Here is a 13,010-nt window from a genome sequence, read left to right as displayed (position 1 = left end):
ATATCAACTCATCTTTCTGAAATTTTTCTTTTTAATTTTGGGATATCTACTCAGGATTTTTTTTTTTTTACGATGAGGTGTAACTGACACGCAAGGACTCGGATTCTTTATAGCAATTAGTAAAGCTGCATTTTTGTCTTTGCCTCCCCAAGTTTCAAACGGATGCAGCACGTTTTACACTTCTTCTTGTGTTTGTGTAATACACATAATCAGGTTTGTCATCAATACATATGTCGTCTGGAAAGTACCAGTCATTTCACACTTCACTTTAATGAAAGGGCTGGCTTGGATGCACAAAGATTTGTCTCAATTTCTTGTTACGATTGGCTCAGGCTCTCAACAATTCACTGGTTGGTAGCCATGTAGTACTGGCTGTTCGATCTGGCGTGTTGATGCTTCTTCCTGGTTACAGAGTGACCTGAGAGATCACCTCGTCCAACACTCTTGCTTTAAAATGGAGGAAACTGAAATCCAGAAATGTGAAGGAACTTTCTCAGTGTCTGATAGCTGTTCTGCTGTCTGGAGCACAGTTAAGTAAGAACCATTTCAGATACTTGAAACCCGGTACTGCGGAAACAATCAGCTTCGCTGACTACAGACTAGTTTGTTTCAGACATCAGAACGAAGGCTCACGGGTCCTAAAAAATCCTTTTTGCTAGAGTTGGGCCAGAGAAAGGTCCAGTTCTTGCTGTGAGGTGTGCCTGCCATTGGCTCCACCTGGGGGACTATTTCAGGCTGTCATAGGAGTCACTTGGGGGCTGGAGTGCCAGTCCAAGTTTATATTCTGTGAATCTGACTTCTGAAATGACTTTGGGAGTGTGCTAGGATGACTCCGGGCTTGTTATCTCAAGTCACGTCCCCTGCCTTGGTGGGCAAGCTGGAATCTTCTTAGGCTTCTTTTCTCTTTGGGATGTCGAAGATCAGAATTTCTTCCCTTTAAGAGTAGAAGTGATTCTGTTTCTTGTTTACACCGTGGGCTCTATAAGCTCTAACACAGCTACATTGTTTGGATTTGCCTGTGCAGAGCCTTCCTTCTCCCACATGCTTCCCTGCAGCTTTCACACCACGCTTGCTCAGGAACTTGATATTCAGGGTAGCTCTACAGGAATCCTCATTTGTCTTTGGCATTTCCACTCTTCCGAACACTGCTGCTCCTGCCAGGAGTTGGGATGTGACGTCCTCTGCTGTGTCACCCTAGGGAATGGGACTGACGACAATTCCGCAGTCACAAGGGAATACCAAAGCAAAGAATCTATAGAAGGGCAAACTTTAAGTGAGCAAGCTTGCTCAAGGTTGTCCCTCCTTGCCAGCCACACCCAAGACAAGGGAGTTCCCCCTTTTTTTCAATCCACAGATGAGGAGATTCGTTAGTGCAGCTTGTGAGAGCATTCCTAGTGCAGGACCCACAGGGTCAGGCCCTCTGGGCAGCAAAAGAAATCTGAGCACTGAGTTGTACTGAACATGGCGTAAGTTTAAACATCCAGAGGATTCTTCAGTTCTTAAGCTGCAGGACGTAAAGGAACTTTTGATGTCCCACTTTTCAAGAGCCTTGTCTTGTCAGTTCTGAAGCTCTTTTATTTCCACTGCTTCAATAAGGCCGCAGTGGCTCGGATTTTGCTGTCAGCAGAAAGAGAGCTGCAGAATTGTTTGCATAGTAAGATCTAGTCTAAATACATAAATTATCCATCATATACATTTTAATGGAATGCACCAGAATAATAGTACAAATTCAGTTTGCCAGGTAATTGCACCTGAACATTTAATTATGTAGGCAGAGTTTATTATTAAGTAGGTTCTTAGCTCCTCAACTTTTTGGGTGGATAAAGGAGGTTTTTTGACATGGGCCTTTGGCTGACATGGGAGTAGGAGCATACCCTGTATGAACATTATAATGAACCTGTGTGTGTCTGCACATTCTGCACACAGACGAGAACTAGAGTCTCTAAACACATCATATGTGCAACTAAGCAAGCACAGTTCTCTTTATGAAATGCTAGACTACAATGACTTACAACTACCTTCCTGCACTGAAGCTGGGAAGGAAAAAGACAGACAGTTAGAAAGGTTATCCAAAGCTTTCCCTTTGTGGTGTCCAAGTTTTCTGTACCGCGGGCGTCCAGGAGGCACGAGGCAAGGACTCTGACGTGGACTGAGCAAGTCAGTGAACACTGGATCATGAGCCGGACACACACACAAATGTCTTGTTATATATACCTCACAGGGACGCTTCAGTGCAAAGAGACCCTCAAATATGCCCGACAAATTTAGCTTGTGTAAATGAGTATCAAACTCAGTATCAGGTAATATTTATGATACATAAATATCTTAAATGATGCTATATTTAGTTAACAGAAACGTAAGAACTTCCTTAAGCTCACTGTGGGTTTAATCTAATTTTCTCCTCAAGCAGTTATGTGCTACAATAGGAAATTTTTTTATGGGACATTTTAGGAATATATCCCTTGAGGAATTCTGTTTAGAAAAAATACATAGAAGCTTTATTTTTCTATACATAATTTGTCTCCACTCATGTGACTTCTTATATGATGAATCATTTACAGAATTTTAATCTCCTACACTGTTGAGGGTAGGAGAGGAAGTTATGGCTTCTTGGTAACACAGCAGAGTTATGTCAGTGGCCCCATTAAAAATTTTTTTTATTCTTTTTTTTGTTATAAATGAAAGTTTTTCTTTACCTTTTTAAAAAAAGATTTATTAGTTAAAGAGAGAGAGCACAAGCTGGGGGAGGGGCAGAGGGAGAGACAGGGAGGAACTCTCCAGCAGACTCCCCGCTGAGCACAGAGCCTGACGTGGGGCTTGATCCTACGACCCTGAGATCATGACCTGAGCTGAACTCAAGAGTCGAACACTTAACTGAGTGAGCCACCCAGGTGCCCCTTTTTAAAATTTTTCTAGTGTGGTCCTTGTCAGAGTGTTGATCTCAACCTGATCGTAACTTCTGATGATCCAAGTCTCTTGCCTTCCTAACCTAGGTGGCTTCTGACGGCTAGTTACCAAAAGACAACACCATTTTACAATAGGAACTCCACACAGAAGTTATGATGGAAAGCCATTTTATTTTTCCCTAAATTTTAAAATAAAAGACTTGAATGGAAAACGTTTAGTACCGTCAAGTCACCCTGAATGCCAGCGATACCTTGACTTTCATACACACAGGAAGCCAGGTCAAAGTCCAGTCAGCGTACACATTTCTCCATGGCTCTTCGAACAGTCCGGCATGAACAAAATTTTCTGCCATTTTGCTTTAGCAAATAGCAACATAATTGAAAACTTTCATGTCTCCTATGTGACCCCGAAAATCCAATTGCTATATTTATTAATACAGTTAGAAAAATAAAAGCCTTAAAAAATTCATGGTATGAGTTCACGGTGCTAATCACATCATCTCTTCAAAGGTAAATTCATTTTTAAAACTCCTACATAACAACCTTCTGGTTTAATTTGAAAGGCTTAAGACGGGCGAAATCTAGTAAGACTGTTAGGTCAATGTACATATCAATTATTTCATTTTTACTTGTCCTGGGAGAGTTAATTCCCATTGTCCACTGAATGAATGCCTTTCAAATATTAATAAATATATTACAGTATTTACAAGCATTCTTATCTACTCTGACACTGGTAGAAAGGTAAGCTGTGGGGAAGGAATGCTCTCCCAGCAGGGCAAGCTCGTGAAGTCTGGGACAAAAGGGGCAGGTGCTGGAGGATGTGCCAAGGGCTCTGCTCAGGTGTGCACGCGAGCTCTCAGACACATCTCCTTCTGACCAGCTAGCCGATCTGGTGTTGTTGGATCACGTGTAAATGCTGAATAGCCGGAAACCAGGGAAAAAAGGAATACTGCGAAGGCATGTCATTTTAGTATTAAGAAGAGGAAGACAGGCCTAAATTCAGACTAAGGTTAACAAGGGTAAAACCAAGCTCCATAAGCTGTTAGTGAATTACTCTCTGGGAATTACCTAATTTAGTTGAGGTGTTGGGTACATGTCATGGATATGGGAGAAATTGTAAGAAATTGTTTTGGCAATAAAAAGTGATGCTAATTCGATTTCTACACTTTTAACCGTGTCACGTGTCTTCCTCTCACACTGCGAACTGTCTCATGTAGACCTCCCACCCACTTGACAAACCTCGTTAATGCTGCTGAAGGATTCACATTCTAATGCTCTGGTAAGAGTGATCATAATGCCCTAATCAGCCTAGACAGCATCATAAACCTGAAGGAGTGAAGCCAAAGATTGGGATGGGCTAGGTATCTGCCTTGTGAATGTGAATGAAACTCTCATTTTAGGGGCTTAGTTTCTTATGTTTTAGTAATAGCAGTACTAGTCATTATTTAAAAAAGCCTACTATGGTGGGTCATGTCTATGTACCTACACAAATACCATTCCCTCTCCCGGGAGTCATTTCGAGGCCCAAACCTTGGGCCCTCAAAGGGTGTGTGGCTTCCACCAAACCATCTGGGGTATAGAGTCCAAATAGTCCCTTGGAAAATTTTATAAATGAGATTCACCCCATATAATGTTTAAATCTCTTACAGGAGAGTCTTTAAAATAATTTAAACGTGTGCAAAATGAAGAAGGGTTCTCTGGTGGCTCATGTTTACATGCAAATACAGACGAACTGTTAACATGCATTATTTTAGTCAATTGGTAAAGTTTATTTAATAAGTATAAGTAATTTTAAGCCATTTACTAAATTGTAAATTTCAATCCATTAAAAACTACTACCAGAGCAGTTTTGAGGTATTACTGTTAATCTAATATAGAAATGTTACTATGCTTGGATGTGGAATGAAATGTGACTGCCATGCCTTTTATTAAATGGTGTTGTTGCAGTGCTGACTACAGATGTGTCCTATAGCTTTTAGGAAACTCTTGTGCATGTGCATTAACCGATTTTCCAAACATCAATGGCAATTTGATTGGTTGGTTATTTCTAAGCATAACTAAAAAAACAAAGGACAGCTCCTAGCATGGGACAAACAAGCTGAGAAATTTCAGGTGTACACTGCTACCCTCCAACCTACCTCCACCAAAAACCCACCCTACTCACTCCAGTCGTTTGCAAGGAAAACTTGTGCAAAAAGCATCCAAAAAGTCGATCAGCAGGTTAATTTTCTTGTAATTTTAAAAGAACTAGACAATGTTTTTTCCCCTTAAAATTCATTTATAAAAATAAATAAATTTCAGTTTGAGACCTTAGGTACCAAATTGTGGCTTAATTTAGTTGTGATGGCTAAGACTATAAAGTTATGGAAAGTGTAGTTGAAAACGGATGAGCTCCAGCTCATTCCCCGAAGTGTGGCAATGGCTGGCACCCTACGCTGTCACAACCCTTCTCACAGTTAACCAAAATACACTCGACTTCTTGACAAACTTTTAGCCTTCTTTTGTCCTGAAACTCCCACAAAACTTTAATTCTTAGACCTCTGTTACAAAACCACAGGTAACCATAATACATTCAAGATAGGGAATGAAAACCTGTCACCCACTCAGGAGACACTGATCCGTGGCACCAGGGCAAACACAGCGGCTCAGAGGAAATGGTCCCCCACTGGGGTGTACAGCTTACCCAGATGTTCTGTACTAGAATACAGGCATGAAGTCCCTCCGCAGAGCAACAATAATTTAAAATCAGTTTGATAGGAGCAAATCCTTCCAGGTTTTGTGCCGTGAGCAGATACACAGCCTGGCCCGGCAACCCCGGGTACCTGGTATGTGGCAGGGCCCGGCCACTGTGTCCATTAGGTAGGAACACTGTCGGGTGGAGATGCCAATATGACTTACTGCTTAGAACTGTGTGAACATCGACACCGTTGTGAGGCCGATTTCTCACGGGAGAAGCTTTTTGCCTTAGTCAGGAAATGATCTGAGGAACAGTAAGGAACTGAACTAAGGAAAAAGTCTCTGGCCTCCAACTCCACACACACACACACACACACAAGCAAGTTTCAAACTATTGTTCTCTCTTGGTGCAGACGAGCAACTGGCTGACCTGTCACGTACCATCAATCGAGATGAACACAGCATTCAGTCTGTGGAACAACGTGATGCGGAAAAACCTGATCTAATGCAAATTCAAGCCTATTAACTAAGACCACGGCAAGGAGAGACAGCCCAGCTCAGTGTTCTCCCGCGCTAGTGCCGACTCGGAATACAAAGCAACTGAAAGGCACGGGCTCAGATTTCATTGATAGTCCTCTCTGAAGGGCAGTATTCCGAGGCGCCTGGGGAGGACATGTAGAAGGACTGTGTTTTCCTTTTTAATCGGGCTCTTTTGTTGGCCAACACCAGGCTGCGCCGGCTCGAACTGATGATTTCCGAAATAAACTTTTTGCAGTCTACACACACCTCCATAGTACTCCAGTCCTCCATCAGCTCTTTGGGAAACTGTAGTTCTTCATCGGATTTGTCCACAGACTTAGATTTGGAGGGGAACCTGGAACAAAACAAAACGTTTAGAATATTGTTACTTACAGTTCTACTGCAATACTAAGAAAATACATGCAGAAAAAGTAAATCTGTTGCCAAAACATTATGGAATGGGCGAGTCATCTCATGTTCTCCCAAAGGAAGAATTTCTAATTAGAAATAAAATTCAAAATATATTTTTTTAATTTTATTTATTTATTTGCGAGAGAGAATGAGATAGAGAGAACACGAGAGGGGGGGAGGGTCAGAGGGAGAAGCGGACTCCCTGCTGAGCAGGGAGCCCGATGTGGGACTCGATCCCAGGACTCCAGGATCATGACCTGAGCCGAAGGCAGTCGCTTAACCAACTGAGCCACCCAGGCGCCCCAAAATATTTTTTTTTAAAAAGGAAACATGTTTTAGTAAGAAATAGTAATATGGAAGAAAAAATGAAATAATAATACTGAAAACTCTTAGTGTCCCTTCCAGAATTTTTGGGAAAAAAAGCATATTTATTCACCCGAATACCATACATGATCTACAGTAGACTTTAACAACAAAAACAAATCAAAGTACATGTTGCTAATGTCCTATTGATAATTCAGAAGGGACTTCAAGTTCTTTCTCCAAGGACCCCGCGTCAGAGTTGGTGAACATGAGATAACTGTAGAGAGGAGGGCAGACTATAGTAAACTGAAGTCAATTGGTCTTAATCCTGGAAAGTTATCTTCAGACCAGCTTCCTCAGCATTTTTGCATTTATCAAATATACCTTCCCTTCTCCCGACAATTCTATTTGGGTGACTAATTATTTGGATTCCAGAGAGCTGGAGTTAACGAGATCAACATTGTAATAAATGTTTTGGGTAATTTTTTGAAATAACTAGGAATCATCTATTCATGGACTACTTTAGTGAAACCAAACAGGAATATAAGTTTAGAGTAGGTACAGAAAGGAACAACAACGTGCCCCACAGCCTTGAGCTCACAGGTGACAATCCACAGTCAAGAGGTTATCATGGCGCAGTGCCGGGCACAAATCACCAGCGGGGTTCACGGCTTCCTTGGCTCACCGCCCACAGCCACGGTGCGCAGGAGTTGCACTGCAAGCCCCCAGCACCAGTGCTGGGCTCCCTCCCCAACTGGGGGAGGCTGGTGTGTAAAAATCCGACCTTTTCGGCCCTGTGAGTGTGTGAGCCAAGCTGGCGTGACCTCCTGTCCTTCCTTAAGGACCAACGGTAACCTTACTCTGCGTTAAATGCAGAGGGACTGATATTCAGGCAACTGTTTTTTAACTGCCATAAAGCTTTTGGCATAAAGCTTTATTTCTGCCATATTTACAATAGGAAGATAAGCCAAAGTGATGGCAGACCATTGGAAACCTAGAACTAAACAGATATGCTTTCAAAACTAAAGAAGAAAGATTAGACTGTTACGTGCAAGTTTTCAACTCCACTGAAAACAAGGTCAGCTTTAAAAACGACACAGATGTAGTGAAAAGAAGGGCCATATGCACCCGAATGTTCACAGCAGCAATGTCTGCAATAGCCAAACTGTGGAAAGAGCCGAGATGCCCTTCAACAGATGAATGCATAAAGAAGATGTGGTCCATATGTACAATGGAATAGTACTAAGCCATCAGAAAGGATGAATACCCAACTTTTACATCCACATGGATGGGACTGGAGGAGATTATGCTAAGCGAAATAAGTCAAGCAGAGAAAGTCAATTATCATATGGTTTCACTTATTTGTGGAACATAAGGAATAGCATGGAGGACATTAGGAGAAGGAAGGGAAAAATGAAGGGGGGCGGAATTGGAGGGAGAAATGAACCATGAGAGACTATGGACTCTGAGAAACAAACAGGGTTTTAGAGGGGAGTGGGGAGGAGGGATTGGTTAGCCTGGTGATGGGTATTAAGAAGGGCACGTACTGCATGGAGCCCTGGGTGTTATACGAAAACAATGGATCGTGGATCACCACATCAAAAACTAATGATTTTTTTAAAAAATTAAATAAATGGGGAAATAGTGTTTAGGCATTGGAAGATTAGATATTGTTAAGATGTCAGTTCTTCCCCAGACTGATACTTATATTCAATACGTTGCTAATCAAAATCCCAGAAGAAATTTTTGTAGAATAGACAAGCTGATTCTAAAACATAAGGAATAGCATGGAGGACATTAGGAGAAGGAAGGGAAAAATGGAGGGGGGGGGGAATCGGAGGGGGAGATGAACCATGAGAGACTATGGACTCCGAGAAACAAACTGAGGGTTCTAGAGGGGAGGGGGGGTAGGGGGATGGGTTAGCCCGGTGATGAGTATTAAGGAGGGCACATTCTGCATGGAGCACTGGGTGTTATACGCAAACAATGAATCATGGAACACTACATCAAAAACTAATGATGTACTGTATGGTGACTAACATAATAAAATTAAATTAAATTAAAAAAAAGACTTTTAAAGGACACACAAAAGTAATTATTTCTAAAGTAGAAAAAAAATGATGACATTCAAGTATGCTTCAAGCAGCTAGCCATGTTCCCTTGTCAAGTTACCTTTAGGAAGTTTTGGAGACTTGTGTGCAAGTCAAAACTATATTAAAACCAACCACCCAGCCACCCCAAACCATGCTGAGCCCAAACCCTACCCCGTCAGCAGTCCTCAAACGGAACATTCTTCTTTTACAGAGGATGCTCTGAGGTCCCAGGCCCCTTGCTCACCTGGCAATGCTCCGGAGTGGCCGATGGTGGCCAGTGGCAGGCTTTTCTGGCCTCATGCAACTTTCCCCTCTTTGCAAGGCAGACGGTCCCAATGAAAAGATGGGAAGAGTGGAGTATGGTTTGGAGGGCAGCCGCATCTATTATCCCAAATAAAACCGAGAATGAGCAGTACTGTTAAAGAGGTAGACTACTGAAAATTAACACAAATTATAATTTCACCAAGCTTAGCTTACCTTTTTGCAACACTGTGAACACACCGGCCTGTATACAAAATCAGAAAGGTTACTCAGCATGATACCATAGATGGACTGCAAAGTCAGAGAAGCCAATGGCTGCGTGGTTATGAATTTCTATAATAAACTGCAAAAACTCTCTGGTTTTTCTACCAGAATGTGACAAATTGATATGACTGTGGATCACCAAGAAGACAATCTGTAAACCTTAATTCTTACACTGTTTCCTGTAAAAGGATCAACTTATATCTGTCTGTGCTTCTCTTACTTGTCTATCCAGGGATCACATGACAATCACATCTACTTTTTTTCTGTTCCAACTGGACATATGATTATTAGAGTGATCTTAGTTATGTAAAAGAAATACATGCAGAGAAGCATTTTCCAGGTTTTATTCCAAGTAACTGTTTGCTCTATTCCTTTGAAGAAATCAGTATTATTAACTCCCAAGCACTGCACAATCTGATAATGGGTGGGTAATCTCTAATATTGTTCCTGTGCAGGAAAATGATTCAAGTACGAATGCGATCGGTGTTTCTTTGACTATGGTCATCAATTACAAAAAACCTTACCTCTTACAGAACTGACAGGTATAAGACCAGGTGAAGAAGGAAAATCTCCTGGTTCGGCAACAAAAGCAGAGCTAAAAAAAAAAAAAAAAAATTTAAAGGGAGAAAAAAGCACTGCCAGCAGTTAATTTCCTAATTTACACGTCTAAATACACTTTACATTTATATAATGGGGAAGGTTAGCAGACAGAAGGAAAAAGGGAATTCAGAAACCCTGTTTTCAAGTTTGGCTCTGTGATAATTATAATTTGACTCTGTATTTACTTATAATTCCACTTTTAAAAGGTAGTAATATTCCATAGCTCTCAGAGGCTCACCATCATGGAATCAATCTGAAGAAGATTCTAAGACAGTTTCTTTCTCAGATATAGTTTCTTTACAAGTCTTTAAAATGCAGACATGGTTTTGTGAAGGTATGCCATTATTTACTATGGTTGTTTTAAATCTTCCAGTTTTTGATTTCTCAGGGAGAAACAAAAATACTTTTTTTTTTTTGTAAACAAGGCAGAACAGAACTGTGTATTAGAGAATAAGCCTCTTACCTCCTAAAATCCCCTACAAGTCCTATACCATCTGGCTGCCAGCAGACCACTCCCTCGGGAGACCAGATCATTCTTCTAACCCTGCTTATCAACCAACTTGAAATAGCTCTACCTTTCCTTTTTTCAGGGCGGTGTAGACATCTTTATACTGTTGGTATTTTTCCAGCTCTGCCTTCACCAGGACCTGACGAATATGCATCACTTCCTCCACAGTGAGAGCTAGGCATTCCACTGGATAGCAGAATTCCTCCTGAAATTCAAAATTCCACATGAATAAGAAACTCCCACCCCCCTTTTCTGGCACTGCACAGTTTCCCTTCAGATCAGACACCTGGTTAGTAGCTTCAGAGAAGAAAAGAGGTTTCCCAATGAACACAGGAACAGAGCTGGCTCACTCCGGGGACCACAAAATTTCTAATCACACCAAGACAACGGATGGCAGAAAACTTCTGGGGACCATGTCAAACATCATAGCCTATTGAAATTTCCAGGAAAGGAAAGTTCCTCACATTTGGGTGCATATTTTGCCTCAAGTTTCTATTCCATTAAGCAGAGCTATGTATCTATGCACTGAAATCCTGGAAGAAAATTTTCTTGTTCTAAACCAAATTGACGTGAGTTTGCTCTTATGATTATGCCAAGACCTTACTTCCTGTTGTGTTTTATACTATATGCTAATAGATAAACTGCAAATCAACATTGGTACAATTTAGAAAACTGGTCTGTGGTACCCAGAATAGCCAAGAGAATGTGGTTAGTAATTTATACTGAGAAGCTTTATTTAGTGGTAAGTTACATCAGCACATGGTGGAAAACGCTAATGGCGCAAGTGGAACTGGAACACGGAACCACCGGGACAACCTCCACAGGCTGCCCCCAGTTCTCTGGGCTTCTGTTATTACTTTTCAATAACTGCAGAATACACAGTCAGCACTGGAAAGACGTGGAGAAAATCTTAAGAATTTCACCATAAATATTTATGTTGGCTGTCTTATGCTAATGGTTTCCCTAAAAACAGCCGAGGAAGATGTTGATGTAACTGATCCCACTGAATAAAAGAGCCTCACCCCCATCTGCTCCCCATCCGGCTCTGCACTTGATTGGTGGATCTAAGAGAAAGACAGAATGGTCTTATGCATTCTCACCCTGCCAGGCTTCACAGGGGCCATTGTGGTGTAGGGACACTGAAACTTAATGTTCTCAGTGCAAACACATTATAATTCACTCCCACACACACACAATAGCATTGCTCACAGGCATTCTGGAATCAAACAAGCCAAATGGGAACGCACATGACTATGAAAGCAGTCAGTTTATGGAGTTTTAACATTCAGTTCTGTCTTTCAATCAGAAAAACAAAAACAAATCTAGGTTGCAAACTTGATAAACATTAGCATTTACTAAGAAAAGTAGTTTGAATAACTGCTTCTTACTAACAATCAGTACAGAATCATTGCTGTTCAGGCAGACTGAAAGAAGGTTAAATTTGCTTAAAAATGTTTTGGTAAAAATCCTGCAATTGAATTTTTAAGAGGAAGAGCTTAGTATCGGAGGGTGGGAAGGTAGTCTGTTCAGGAAGATTGTATCATTTGCTCTAAGATGTCTAAAATACTTTTTTAAAAAATCACCATCACATAATTTTCTCTTTCAATGGGAAAAGCTTTCAAAGATAACAGGATTAAATTGGCTTGTCCAGTATCTACTCTGTTTTGCTCCACCCTGAGAAAATAGCCTAGTGTCAAGAGGGAACAATGCACTGCCTGTGTGAAGGTTAGGCCACTAAAATTGTGCATGAGGTAAGCTTTGTTGGCTGCACACGTCTGAATGATGGCTTTTCTCAGCTTTTAACATATTTCATAAGCAGCTTTCCTATGGTCTTTTTTATTCATTAGTGATGAGTGTGACTGTGGTGCATTTTCTGACAGCTAACTATGTGACAAAACTGCTGAGCGGGAACAATCTAATGTATGAATCTAGCAACTAACCAGATACTCACCACCTGAGATTTGGTGCTGTGCAGGTGGGAAGAAGGCAAATGGTGCCAGTTTAATGAACTTTACAACTAGGGCTGGTAAACATTTCCGGTAGATGGGAATCCTTTTTATTTGCAGGGATATCCTAGCACACACAATAGACCTGACAGGCTCTACACTTCCCTCTTCTCATTCTTAAGTCACAATGGACTTAGTCAAGCATACTTTCAACTTACTGCTTTGAACCATATGCAAATCCAGTACTTTGTAGGACATAGTAAGAAACTGTATTGGTGTGTGTTCTTGTTCTTTTTTAAACTTTCAAGCAGATTACTGTTGAATAAAATAATTTCCATCAGGTCAAATGCTAATGTTTTAATTCTGGTGCTTTCCCAAGGACAACAAAACTTTAATGCAACATGAAAGAAAATAATAAATAGTTACTAGAATTAGTTTTTATTTTTTTTTAATTGAGAAAAAATTCTAATTCAACATCCCCCAAGCCAAATTAAGCCTTAGCCTCAACAGATCTTGCTGAGAT

At 41.0% G+C, this 13,010-nt stretch overlaps 1 protein-coding gene across 1 annotated transcript in view; it reads right to left on the bottom strand.

Moving 5' to 3' along the window:
- Positions 1 to 4,770: 4,770 nt before the first annotated feature.
- Positions 4,771 to 13,010, bottom strand: part of SPIRE1 (spire type actin nucleation factor 1) — a 203,270-nt gene continuing 195,030 nt past the window's right edge. The window contains 5 exon segments of the mRNA XM_021683011.1: positions 4,771 to 6,456; positions 9,153 to 9,289; positions 9,386 to 9,413; positions 9,958 to 10,028; positions 10,609 to 10,746. Coding sequence (XP_021538686.1) covers positions 6,198 to 6,456; positions 9,153 to 9,289; positions 9,386 to 9,413; positions 9,958 to 10,028; positions 10,609 to 10,746 — 633 coding nt within the window. The 3' untranslated portion in view covers positions 4,771 to 6,197.

Source organism: Neomonachus schauinslandi, chromosome 14 (genome assembly GCF_002201575.2).
Source record: "Neomonachus schauinslandi chromosome 14, ASM220157v2, whole genome shotgun sequence".
In the NCBI taxonomy this organism is placed as follows: Eukaryota; Metazoa; Chordata; class Mammalia; order Carnivora; family Phocidae; genus Neomonachus; species Neomonachus schauinslandi.
Note: the sequence above shows the minus strand (reverse complement) of the source record. Positions and strands in the feature narration are given on the sequence as shown.